General features: G+C 34.7%; 1 protein-coding gene across 4 annotated transcripts in view; it reads right to left on the bottom strand.

Moving 5' to 3' along the window:
* Positions 1-13,200, bottom strand: part of LOC109103345 (phosphatidylinositol 4,5-bisphosphate 3-kinase catalytic subunit beta isoform-like) — a 91,488-nt gene that overhangs the window by 8,542 nt on the left and 69,746 nt on the right. For all 4 annotated transcript variants that reach the window (XM_042722498.1, XM_042722496.1, XM_042722497.1 and 1 more), the window contains 8 exons: positions 11,890-11,940; positions 7,974-8,162; positions 7,753-7,874; positions 7,520-7,663; positions 7,308-7,407; positions 4,009-4,193; positions 3,693-3,802; positions 3,524-3,602 (listed from right to left, as the gene is read on the bottom strand). In XM_042722498.1, the coding sequence (XP_042578432.1) occupies positions 3,524-3,602; positions 3,693-3,802; positions 4,009-4,193; positions 7,308-7,407; positions 7,520-7,663; positions 7,753-7,874; positions 7,974-8,162; positions 11,890-11,940 (980 nt within the window). The remainder of the gene's footprint in view (positions 1-3,523; positions 3,603-3,692; positions 3,803-4,008; positions 4,194-7,307; positions 7,408-7,519; positions 7,664-7,752; positions 7,875-7,973; positions 8,163-11,889; positions 11,941-13,200) is intronic.

The raw sequence follows: 13,200 nt of genomic DNA, 5'->3' as shown, positions 1-13,200 counted from the left end.
AATATTACATTTGCTTGATACTGATTAACTATATGAAATTAAATAAATATATACATTTCTGCCCCCATATCTTGAATTTTCTGATCATTCTAAATGCATTTTAATAAACTTAATCATGCAGGCAAAGAACGCGCACCGGAATAACCTAATAGACTTCCTATTGCCTTAGCTAACTTATATGATAACGTTAGCTCTCTCTCACAAGTCATGGATGTTAGCAAGACAAATTAATTATATTTGCCTTTTGTATAATTAGCTGTAAATTCAAGGCACAGGTAGCTTTTGTTAGTCTTTTGTTAATCACCACTCACCTCCACAGCAAGACAAACACAACTGGAAAGGGAGGGAGGGCTTCACTTCTGCGGCTCTGTCTGTCTGTCTGTGGTGTGCTGATCAATGTGTGCTACACTGCTGTGCTGCAGAGAAATGCGGAGAAAGGAATCGGAACTCAACCTCGACCTATACATATATTCATAAAAAAAAAAAACACTCCAAGAAAAAAGGGCACTTTCTCTTGAGGACCTGCTCAAGCCCCCTTTGATGTCTGTGTGTGCACGTGCCTGTTCTGTCGCACAGAAACGTGCTAGTCTGTAACACAGACAAGTCAGCTTTCAGTTATGTTGTACAAACACGTTAAGTCAGCTTCAGTCCTGTCGCACAGACCCATTTAGACAGCTTTCAGTCACTATTCTCTGGCGCACAGACATGTGTTAAGTCTCTCAGTCTGTCGCACATACACTCTCTTGTAGTTTGGCACCAGACACTTGCTCGACAACTTCAAAATTTAAATAGTCACACAGATTTGTTCCCCACACAAATTTCACTTTAGATTCAGTTTCGTAATCTCAGTACAGTTTCTAGGCATAGGGGAGCTAGGCGGTCGCCTAGGGCACAACTAGCAGGGGGGGGGGGGGCATGGGGCGTCAATGAGCACAAGTAATGGCGCTATATTTTAGCAGGGTTGAGATGAAGAGTGGCACGGCCACCCTGAAAAAAGATGTCTGCCCCCACTGGAACCCCCAACATCACTGGGCTAAAGTACTGTTAATCTGCGATGCCTGTATTCCATTGGATCAGAGTGCTGTCAATTGCTGCCTGATTGTTTCATGCAACGATTGCATTTAGAGCACTCAACAACATCATTAGATCAGTGGGCTCTGTCAGTGCTGTGGCAAGGTAATGGGTTTTTTTTCTTTCCTTTTTTGCCATGCAATAAAGAAATATTGGTACAGTAAAAAGTGCACAAAATCAATGTTATGTTAAGGCAATATTTGTGGCAAATCATGCTGTGAAATTGGTCCAAAAAGTGGTCGTTTTTGCGTCAAATGCATTGTTAAAGGATCAGTGTTTCTTGTAATGACGTGACGTAATATTCCCATATAAAACTTTAACACCCAATTAAAAAATATTGGAATAGTAGAATTCACTAATGCACAAGATCAATTCATCCTTTATTAAACTGCTTTGTCAGATTTAAAGTATTCTATTAGGGGTGTGCAGCAAAGCCAGTATTTGTATCTGTAACAATCACAAAATTATTTGTATCAGTATCTGTATTCAGATAAAACCGGGAGTGGGTGGAGCTTGAAGCCAGCACCTGACACACAGTAAAATGACTTTGCGACAGGTGGGATTCAGCTTACAGCACTTCTTTTTCATTCCTATGGTATCTGTAAACGGCAACTGAGGGGCACACAACTCTGACTGAAATTCAGTAACATCAAGGCTTTAATGTGATTGGTTATTAAGGCACATGTGATCCAAGTTGATCGTTACACTTTCTCCAACAGTAAGTAATACAGACCTTCTCATCTCCCTATAGTGAGACAATCCCTGCATCCCAATGTCCATACTATCCATCATAAATAGTATGTGAGATTAGAATAAGTGTATCCCAAAGCATAGATTTTCTACTATTTCAGGTCAGTTTTTGAAGTGTAGATCCGTGCACACACTGATGGCTAATATTACCCACAATCCATTGGGCTTTGAAGAAAGATTCAGTTGAGAACTCCAAACATGAATAAAAATCGTAAAAAAAAAAAAAAAAAAAATACAAACATTAGATAAAGGGGTTTGAGTTACTAATAATCACCATTTAACCTAGTAAAAAAATATATAAATATTTAATGTTATCTGTGTTATATTTCATCTGCAACAGCAATGTAAATTTTTATAAACATCCATTTGGTCGTTAATTTTAAATGCATCTTTATGCAGAAAACATGATCAGAGTTCTCTACATAAAGACCCACGGCTGACAGATCAATGTGCTTCTTCATTTCTCTCCAATACGGTAGGAAGTTAAATGAAACAAAATGTGGAGGATATAAACTGACAAGATGATTTACAGGCCAGTTTACAGTGACAGGTTGCATGTAACTATGCAACAGAGTGGTCTGTTAAAGAGTGATAAGATTGTTGTAATGGTTTTTTATAGTGATTGGGTGTTTTTATGATGTGTAATAGAGGGTTTGTTCTTTTTATTATGCAATTGTATGTAGTTTGTTTAAAGGGCTTAGTATTATTGGTTGTGACATTGGGACGCAGCTAATCTCTGGCGACACTACATTGTGTTAGATACAATAATACTCCAGCATGCAGCAATTCAAAGTTTCATTCAAATGTACTGTGATACATCAGATCCGCAGCCCAGCGGCAGCTCCGGAGGGACACACGAATATATGCAGCCTAATCGATTTCAAACAAAAATGAAACTGTGTTTACCTCACAAACAATCAAAAATCACTGGCTCTTCCTCAGATATTCAGGCTGTTCTCAGGTACTTCAAAACAAGATGGTCTTATTTAATGCTGTTATATATTGATAACCAAGCATGTAACGTTAATTATGCGCCTTCAGGCTTGTATTATTTTTACAATGAAATAGACAAGCAAATATTAATATCGACATCGGCCATTAAAAATCCCATTTCGGTCGAGCACTACACTTTTCATTAATTTTCACATTTCATTTTGATCGTGGCAGTTGTACTAGATTTAACTAAATTGTGCAGGGGCAATTTTTGCCCCTTTATCTTGAATTTGTGGAGCATTTTTGCCAAAAGTCACCATTAATTTCCGACCTTGCACATCATATATGTGGCATTATTTCTAATGTCGACAAGCATTCAAGTACAACAATTAGTTTTTAGATTTATATCTCTAATGCAATGATGTCTGTAGTGTGTTTCCAATGTCAAAATTTAGTTTCAAAGATTGAGGACAAAATATTTTGAATATTCTGGATACTGACTGTCAAATAATGGAAAAGGGCCATCACAACTCATAAACACCTAAAAACCAATGTTCAGTGGAGATGACAATGGTGAACATAAGTGTCTCTTCTCACATTCCCCTTTTAAACCACATGTAAATCAAATTCACTCACACACTTAAAAATAAAAACAAATATACACAGGTTCTTACACACAAACAAACAAACAAACACACACACACACACACACACACACACACACACACACACACACACACAAACACAAACACACACACACACACTTTACCTGAGGTCCAGGTTAGCCTCCTTCCACAGCAGATCCATCAACCTCAAGATCTGTAGAGTCAACATGTCTTGTCGCAGGTCTGGGAAAGGGAGATTTTTAAACGTTTATTTAATGACATCTTGTGACAGCCTTCTGTCTTTGCCCATCATCTGAGCCATCTGTCCCTCACCATCTCCATTTTTGAAGATGATGTCCACTGTGTTTCCTCCCAATAGCTTGTTATTGTAAACAATCCACAGAGGTTTCATTTTAGAATCCATGTACTTACACCTCTCCACACTGGCAGAGAATAGAAAAAAAGTTAGAGTTAAAATTCTTCTTACTGTTGTATGCAGTATTTTGTCTTTAATAACGGCAATAACAATTTGATAATAAACATTAATAATCAACATGAAAATGTCTATACAATTTTACATCAAACTATAACAACTTGCTTAGTCTGTATGCTGTATGCATAAAAGAGTACACAAACACACAGATCTTACTTTACTCCAGCGAGCAATATGTTGGGGTTTAGAGGTGAATGCAGGTCAGAAAGAGTCTCAATGAATCCTGTCTGTCTAAGGCAGGTCATCATGGCCTCTTTAAGATGAGCTTGTTTTGTCTTAGTTTTTATTGTGCCAAATTTAATCAGCTCATTTACTGCTTTCAGCTTACTGAGAGCTTCAACCTAAAAAATAATTGCAAAACACCATAATGTTAAGTTAATAAAAAACATGACAAAATGGAATGAAACACCAAAATGCAAATAAAATCTATTACACATAAAATAAAATGTATATGTATGTAATATATGCACACTTTGAGTGATTCTTTTATTCAGAATGTAGAAATGTGCAAAAAAAAAAAAAGAAAAAAAAAAAACTGATGCAAACACATTTAATAAAGAAATTGATTCATATCAAAACAATATCGTGTTTTGATGCATAAACTAATCACATTGGATGGAAACACTGATTCTACTATATATATATTTATATATTACACACACACAGTACAGGTCAAAGGTTTGATAAAGTTTGATAAACTAATCATATTGGATGGAAACACTGATTCCACTATATATATATATATATATATATATATATATATATATATATATATATATATACACACATGTGTACTGTACTGTGTGTATATATATACATATATACACACAGTACAGGTCAAAAGTTTGAAGTTTGGAAACATTACTATTTTTAATGTTTTTGAAAGAAGTTTCTTCTGCTCATCAAGCCTGCATTTATTTGATCAAAAATACAGAAAAAAATTAATATTGTGATATATTATTACAATTTAAAATAATTGTTTTTAAATTTATTATACTTTAAATTATCATTTATTTCTGTGATGCAAAGCTGAATTTTTAGGATCATTATCACATGATCCTTTAGAAATCATTCTAATATGATGATTCATTATCAAAGTTGGAAACAGTTCTGCTGCTTAATATTTTGTAATAACAACATACACTACTGGTCAGTAATTTGGGGTCAGTAATTTATTTTTTCTTTCTTTTTTTAAATAAAATCAATACTTTTATTCAGCAAGGATGTGTTAAATTGATAAAAAGTGATAGTAAAGAAAATATATTATTAGAATATATATTATTAGAATTTTTTATTTATTTATTTTGAATAAATGCAGTTCTTTTTAACCTTTTATTCATCAAATATATTAGACAGCAGAACTGTTTCCAACACTCATAATAAATCAGAATATTAGAATGATTTCTAAATGATCATGTGATAGACTGGATGTTACATGTGACACTGAAGGCTGGAGTAATGATTCTGAAAAGTTCAGCTTTGCATCACAGGAATAAATTATTTTTTTAAGTATATTCAAATAGAAAACTATTATTTTAAGTTGTAATAATATTTCACAATATTACTGTTTTTTCTGTATTTTTTGATCAAATAAATGCAGGCTTGATGAGCAGAAGAGACTTCTTTCAAAAACATTAAAAATAGTAATGTTTCCAAACTTTTGCCCTGTACTGTATATATATATATATATATATATATATATATATATATATATATATATATATATATATATATATATATATATATATATTTGAGTTGCAGGGGGTTCGTGAGTTGGTACACTGTATAGGAGTGTATACCATTAGCAAATTAACACACACAAAAAATAATAATAATAATAATAATAATAATTAAATTACAAAGATTTTGCAAATAAATTTTACAGGTTCATACAATTGTCATGCAAATTTAAAATCTTAAATGTATAAAAATAATTCTCTTTTTGGAAAAGCCTGTATTTAAAAAAAAAAAGAAAAAAAGATATTGTGTAAAAAAAGTAATATATTGTAAATTAAATTAATATTTTTTTTTTTTTTGTTTTATTATTAATTTTTAAACTGAAACTTTAAAACTGATCAAAATAATTGTTTTTAAAGTTAAACATGCAAATGTGCAATTCAATTATTTAAATATTTACTTAAAATATCAGGGGGTACTTTAAGTAAATAATTTAAGTTCAAGGGGGTTCGGATGACAAAAAAGTTTGAAAACCTCTGAACTAAAGATATTACAAATCTGCCTGGAAGAGGACATGTGTCTATATCGTCCTAATGCACGGTGAGGAGGAGAGTTTGAGTGGCCAAAGACTTTCAAAGATCACAGCTGGAGAATTGCAGAGAGACTAGTTGGGTCTTGGGGTCAGAAAGCCTTAAAAAATAAAAAAATAAAAAATTTTCAGACAGCTCCTACTTCACCACTTGTTGTCCGGAATGGTTTCAAGAAAAATCCTCGTCACTCATTCAAACCCAAACTCCAGCATATTCAGTTTTCAGACACGACTGGAAACCCAAATGGGACTGACTTCTATGGTCAGATGAAACTTAAAAATGAGCTTTTTGGCAGCCAACCCATCAGATAGGTTTGGTGCAAACGGGGATAAAAAGTACCCCATGCCCTGGATCTTTAATGCCGTGGGCCTATTTTTCTGCCAGAGGTCCTGGACATCTTTTTCAGAATATTAGTGGAGGGCACTGTATATCCAAATTTACAGTATATACTTCAAGCTATTCGAACAACTCCAAAACTTCATTACTCCATGAGGCCACTGGAGAGCAGTCTTGAGCGACAAGAAAGTTGTAAAATTCTTCATCAAATGTAGCACTTGCTCTGACAGTACAAAATTTTGGATGCAGCAAGATTATCATAAGGCAGATGTGTTAGAGTAGGCTGCAACCAAACTCTGCAGGAAAGTGGAAATCTTATCTGTTTAACATGGTTATTAAACATCAAATATTTTTGACAACGTATCACAGAAGAAGTGACTCATTCTGTGATCATTTGGACTGTACTTTTGACTATTGTGAAATGTCCAGCTGTCATTGTTAGCAAGCCTTGTATTTTAAGTACTGTTCCTCTTTACTGATACAGTGTGTCCATGTTAGGCATTTGTTCTTGTTATTTTTGACACTGTTCCCTTTAACATATAAAAATTTTGTGACCAGTAGTTGGCCTCTTTGAACCTCCGTTAGTTACGTTGCTTTAACTCACTCCTCAGAATACAACTGATCTAATGTCCATTATGACTGCTCATTCGAAATCAACTTTATATGACTCAACTTTGTAGCTGTATTTGTAATTGGGATGTAAAGACTTTGTTTTCATGTTGCTCTGACCCCCATCTTCTGGCTACATCTATAATCATACACAGTATGTATGTGTGCATATTCTGCTTTTTTTATTTATTTATTTTTTATAAAATACAATAAACTTAAATTTGACCAATGAAAATGTTGCACCTGTTTTTTGAGAACTTCTATGTGTGGGATGCAGCCTCTGCAGTATGCTTCCAAAATTAGAGCAAAATGAACTGACACAGCTGGCATATACATTTCAGACCTGTAATGTACAATACATGCAATCATAAACTCTAGTTCTGCATAAGCATACTGAAATACAAGGTGAACTAAAGTATTTACATATTCAGGCTTCTTCACATGAATACACTTGCCTAAGATGCCAGAAGAGGAAATGGCCAATCTTGCGGCTGGACTGAGCACGCTCCAGGAGGAAACGGCTAAGGGCACAGTCATAGTATGGCTCATAGCGCAACACCTGTACGAGCTGCAGTAAATACTGCAACAGCTCATCATCGCTAACACACACAGAAACAAACATTTGGGAATTTAGTATTTCTGATGAAGTTCCTTTACAATGTGCTCTCTGACAGCGTGGATTTCTAACCTCATATCTCTAAGGCAGTTGACTGCAAATTCTCTGACATATTGGTCAGGGTAGTTGAAATCCAGAAGTTCTAGAGCATCTCGAGGGCTTAGTTTAGGCCAAATCTGCAACAAAGCCTGTAGCTGCAGTACAAGAGAGAGAAATTTGAAAGAAACATTGCTGGAGTTTCAACACATCTGTCTGTTGGTTAATGTATAAGTGTGTAATGTTTGTTGGTATACCTGGGCCATGTCTTCATGTTTGCTCCATTTGACAGACAGCAGCAGTTTGGGTAGAGACTGAGGAAAGTTTTCTCTGCAGTCGTGGCGAAGCGTCCAAATCAGATCTTTCTCATTCTCACAAAGCTGAGAGAGAGGATCCCTCTCCATGATCTCTTTTAGCTCTATGTAAAACTTCTTACCCCCACGACCCTACAGACATTCATTTCACTTAATTAATAAAGACATATCATAGAAACAGCAGTATTTATGAAGTTATAGGCTAGTTCTCAAGGAGTTTGTCTGTTCCTTTTACTGAATATTTTCGGGTTAAAGCATGATTTTACTGAATATTTTCGGGTTAAAGCAATTACAGCCCATTCACATACAATCGCTTTCGCAATAATGCATTCAAACAAATGTAATCTTACAGTGCTATATTCATCTGTAGGCTATATGATTTTTAATGAGCAGAAATCTGTAAGAAATGCATCGATCTGTAAAAAAATAACTGACGAAAATGTACTGTTATTTTCATCACAAACAAAATTTGCACAGCAGAAAGCAGCAATTATACCTTTTAATGCTGACAACCATGTTATTAGTTTGGCATGTGGTAGGAAAAAAAAAGTTTGCACAGCCTAAGCCACTTTGAAACTCTCCTGTTATTTTTTTTTATTATTTTAAAATAGGCTACGTTATGAACATAACATTTCAAACATACTGAAAAACTTTAGCCACGGAGCAAAGGCTGATTGGTGTTTCTGGAACCAGTGAGCACGGAGTAGAGCAGGAAATTTTGAACCCTAAGCCAAGCTGGAGCAGAGTGATTATTAAATGCTCAGAGCACGGAGGGGAAATTGTTGCCACTCCACTCCACTCACATACTGTGATTAGTAGTGTGTTGTCGTCTTCTTCAAGAGACGCTTTTTCACAGATCTAAAGCTACATTCATATGTGGTTTGAAATCCTATTCGAATCGCATTTCTGGAAATCAGTTTCAGTCTGGTCGGATTTTGCATAGCCTTTTCACGTTTTCACGCCATGTAAAACGTAAACACGTCAGATGTTGTTTGTAGAAAACATGCTTAATATCTTTACAGAAAAAAGGTTGTGTTGTTGCGAAGTGCAGGTCAAGCAGGGAAAGACAATATACAGTACTGCTAGTCTACACACCTCTTTGAGATTTCAGACCGGCGAAGACGGCAGCACCGAATAAAGCTTCCTGCGTTTCTGCTGCTGCCTCATTTAGACATAATAATCCAGCACAACGACAACATGTCCATTGTAGATATTGAGTAAAATGGAAGAGCGCAACAGGACACACAAATCTGAATTGAACCCGTGTGATTCACAAGGTGCATTTCCATGACAAATTTGCACAAAACTTTCGCAATATTTTATAAATGTCGATAAAAAAGAATTGCGAAATGACGGTGTTTCCATTAACCAATGTTATGCTACTAAAACTTAAAGGGGCCATATGATGCGATTTCTATTATTCCTTTTCTTTTATGTAGCTGTTTGTGCATGTATACGATCTGCAGAGTTACAAAGTCTCCCACAAAAGGATTTATTCAATCTAAATAGAAGGCTAATCCAAACCGGGCTAAAACGCCTCATTCAAACATGCCCCCACATGTCTACGTCAGGATGTGGAATATTTGTGTAATGCTGCCCAAATGTTCATGCAAAGAAAGAAGGCGTGGTTTCAGTAACCGCAGTAGTGTTGATGCAGCCATGTCAGAAAGACACTGTCTGTTTCTGTGGGTAAGCAAAAGCACATTATTTGGCTTTCCGGAAGTAGATGCAATTAGAATCATTGTTAAGATCTGTTTACAACAGAACAGCTCAACCCAAATGTTCGAATTCAAAGGTTATTTCTAAGAAAAAAAAAAAAAGGGTCTACATTTGACGTTACATTTCCGACACGTGCTTGTGGTTTTCGGCCAATCACAATGCACTGGGTCAGCTGGCCAATCAGAGCAGACTGCGTATGTCGGATGAGGGGCTTTGTAGAAAACGACGCATTTGAGATGAGGCATAGGGGACCTACAATAATGTACAGTATTTGAAAAATAATGTTTTTTTTTTAACATTAAAGCATGTCATGATATTCTGTGACACCAAATACACAAAATAATGAGCTTTAAAATAGCATCAAATGACCCCTTAAATTTTTCCCTCTCGCGACAAGTCATGGCAACAGATTTTGATGGATTTTGGCTACACTAGCCATTATATTTAATCGGAGGCGGCATATGCGTGTATCTTGACAGAAGCAGCACGGAGAGCAGCTTCTGGGATGTGCCGTGGCGCGACTGGTAACACAAGCGTTGACTAGAGTGGCCACGATTAGCTCCAGTGGGCGTTTCGGAGCCGTAATGCGCTGCAGATGTGTGCAGTGTAAATTGTCTAAGCATTAATGGCAGGGACACCCCCTTATACTTGAGAGCAGCTACATATGAAGTGTTTCTTGTAGGTTATTATACATTAAGGAATGATCATATGACTTTTAACGTACGCCATGTGACCTGTTAATCCGAAAAAAAAAAAAAAAAAAAAACTTTTCCATTGCAGTTTTGCGTATTATTCCTTTTTCGCATTGCCTGAAAAACCACCTCATGCGAACGCAAAAACTTCTTTGTGATATATGGGCATTTTTTGCTAAATTGACTTATTTCCACAAGGCATGTCTTCAATTCGCAATTTCAATTTGCACAATTTGAAGCGTAATGGAAACGTGCCTACAGTGTGGACCAATGTTCCCTCTAATTTTTTTTTTCTTGCTGAGCAAAACTATTCTCTATTGGGTGGACATTTGAGCAAAAACATTCTTTAAAACCAGAGCTGTACAGTGCACACACAAAAAAGTGTGTAATTATTTACTTTAATGTGCTATTTATATGTCATTTGACCCTTGATATAACTAAATGATGCACATTTTAGGCTACCCGAGAAAACATTTTTACAGTGCTGTGCTTATGAAGAAATTCTATTAAAAATCATTTTTAAAAATCTCATACAGAACAGTTAAATTCTTTATAATAATATAATATAATATAATATAATATAATATAATATAATATAATATAATATTATAATATAATATAATATAATATAATATAATATAATATAATATAATATGCAAAAATAAAGCAGTTATTGCAGTTATCCCTGCAATATAATTACTTATTAGGCTTCTAATATATAATATAATATATCATAATAACAAATATTTTCAACAAATATATACAAATATATATATATATAACAAATATATATATATCAACCATTACATTTCTACAGGAAATGATTTGGTGTACATCATTCTCTTTATTTGAATGGATTTAACTGCTTTTTTCTGTGTTTGTCCTGTGCACGGCATATTATTTCTTCTGCGCAGTCGCGACGTAAGAAGTGCACACGCACAGCTTAGAGGTAACATTGGTGTGGACAGTCAATGATAATGGACAAAAAATAGATTTGGACTGACAGTCTGAACAATGCTTAATATACTGATACATGTGCAGTTGTTTACCTTCACAGACATAACCAACTGTGTTTGTGTGAACTTTGTGTATTTTTCCCATGCATTTGTTTGTATTTGACAACTGACATGAAGGAGCCTGCTTTCTGTGCATGCACTAAGAAACCATATATTAGAAGTTTAAATAGACAAAGCTTTAAATGCATGAAAAAAAAAAAAAAAAAACTGCAATGTCACGTCAGTGCGATATACATGATAATCAAAAACAGAGATGCGTTTTGTTGCTGTAATAGACCTATATTACATAAAGGGGGATAATAGAACCCCTTTAATCCATGATATCTATAGATTTGTTAAAACTAGAATCCACAACAATAAAAAAACAAGAAGCTGTGCATTATCTTAACTTTATTATTTAACCTTAAATGTTGAATGGATGTTACATTTTACCATTGTCATGGAATCACTGGCTCCAGCTATTTCTGCAGCTTTTTCCAAGATCTATGGAGAAAATAAATAAATAAATAAATAAATAAATAAATAAAAATTATATATATGTTTGTATTTTTTTATCCCTTTATTTTTGTTTTTATATATATATATATATATATAAATAAATAAATAAATAAAAATGGTAACATGACAAAGTGTTGCTTCATGTTTGATTATGAATGTGTGCAGTCAGACCCAGATGGCATACCCATGTCTAACGCACACAAAAAAGGTAAGCATTTGCTAAAATCATTGCCAAGTAACTTCTGGGTGTGAAAGTGCACATTTTTATTTTGTTCAAGCACAGTTTTGTTTAAAACACACAGTAGAAAGTCTGCCTCACATAACAGGACTTTTATAGAAATACACCAAAATTGTGTCTGCCAATAAAATAAAACAGAATAAACTTCCAACACAAAAAATAAATAAATAAATAAACTTTTTTTTTTGAGTCTGCCATGTTATTATTTTGTGATTTTGTCCACACTAGTGTATATATACACACTGTAATTATATAATTAATAAAGATTAACCACACCTAACAATAACATTTGTAATCATAAATATATTATCACACTAAATCTCCACATTACTGTAGAAACAACAAAGACAGTATATATTAAATATTTGTTTAATGGCATTAATCACTGAGTGCTATGAATGAAGGAAAAGTATCACTGATACCAATACTGATATGTATGCCTCTATTGAATGGATTTGTCTTCCAATTTCTGCCAGTCCTTTCCTGACTTTGCAAGACTAAATGCATCTTAAAGGGATAGTTCACCCAAAAATGAAAATTTGATGTTTATCTGCTTACACCCAGGGCATCCAAGATGTAGGTGACTTTGTTTCTTCAGTAGAACAGAAACTAAGATTTTTAGCTCAAACCGTTGCAGTCTTTCAGTCTTATAATGTAAGTGGATGGAAATCTACTAAAAAAAACATACACAAACAAAACCAAATTAAACCCTGCCACTCGTGATGATACACTGATGTGTAAAGACACAAAACGTTTGGTCTGTGCAAGAAACTGAACAGTATTTATATAATTTTTTACCCTCCTGTGCGCGTTCTCAGCAGCAGGTGGCCAAGCGGATGAGGTGTCTTCTTCTTGCTTTATGGCGGATTGCAGACTTAATAAGTGCATTACCACCACCTATCTCTCAATGTTCCACTTGAGAGATAGGTGGCAGTAATGCACTTATAAGACGACGCCTCACTCGCCTGGCCGCCTGCTGCCTGAGAACACGCACAGGAGGACGCGCT

The sequence above is a fragment of the Cyprinus carpio genome, chromosome B4 (assembly GCF_018340385.1).
Source record: "Cyprinus carpio isolate SPL01 chromosome B4, ASM1834038v1, whole genome shotgun sequence".
Classification (NCBI taxonomy): Eukaryota; Metazoa; Chordata; class Actinopteri; order Cypriniformes; family Cyprinidae; genus Cyprinus; species Cyprinus carpio.
This window is presented reverse-complemented; position numbering and strand designations above follow the sequence as displayed.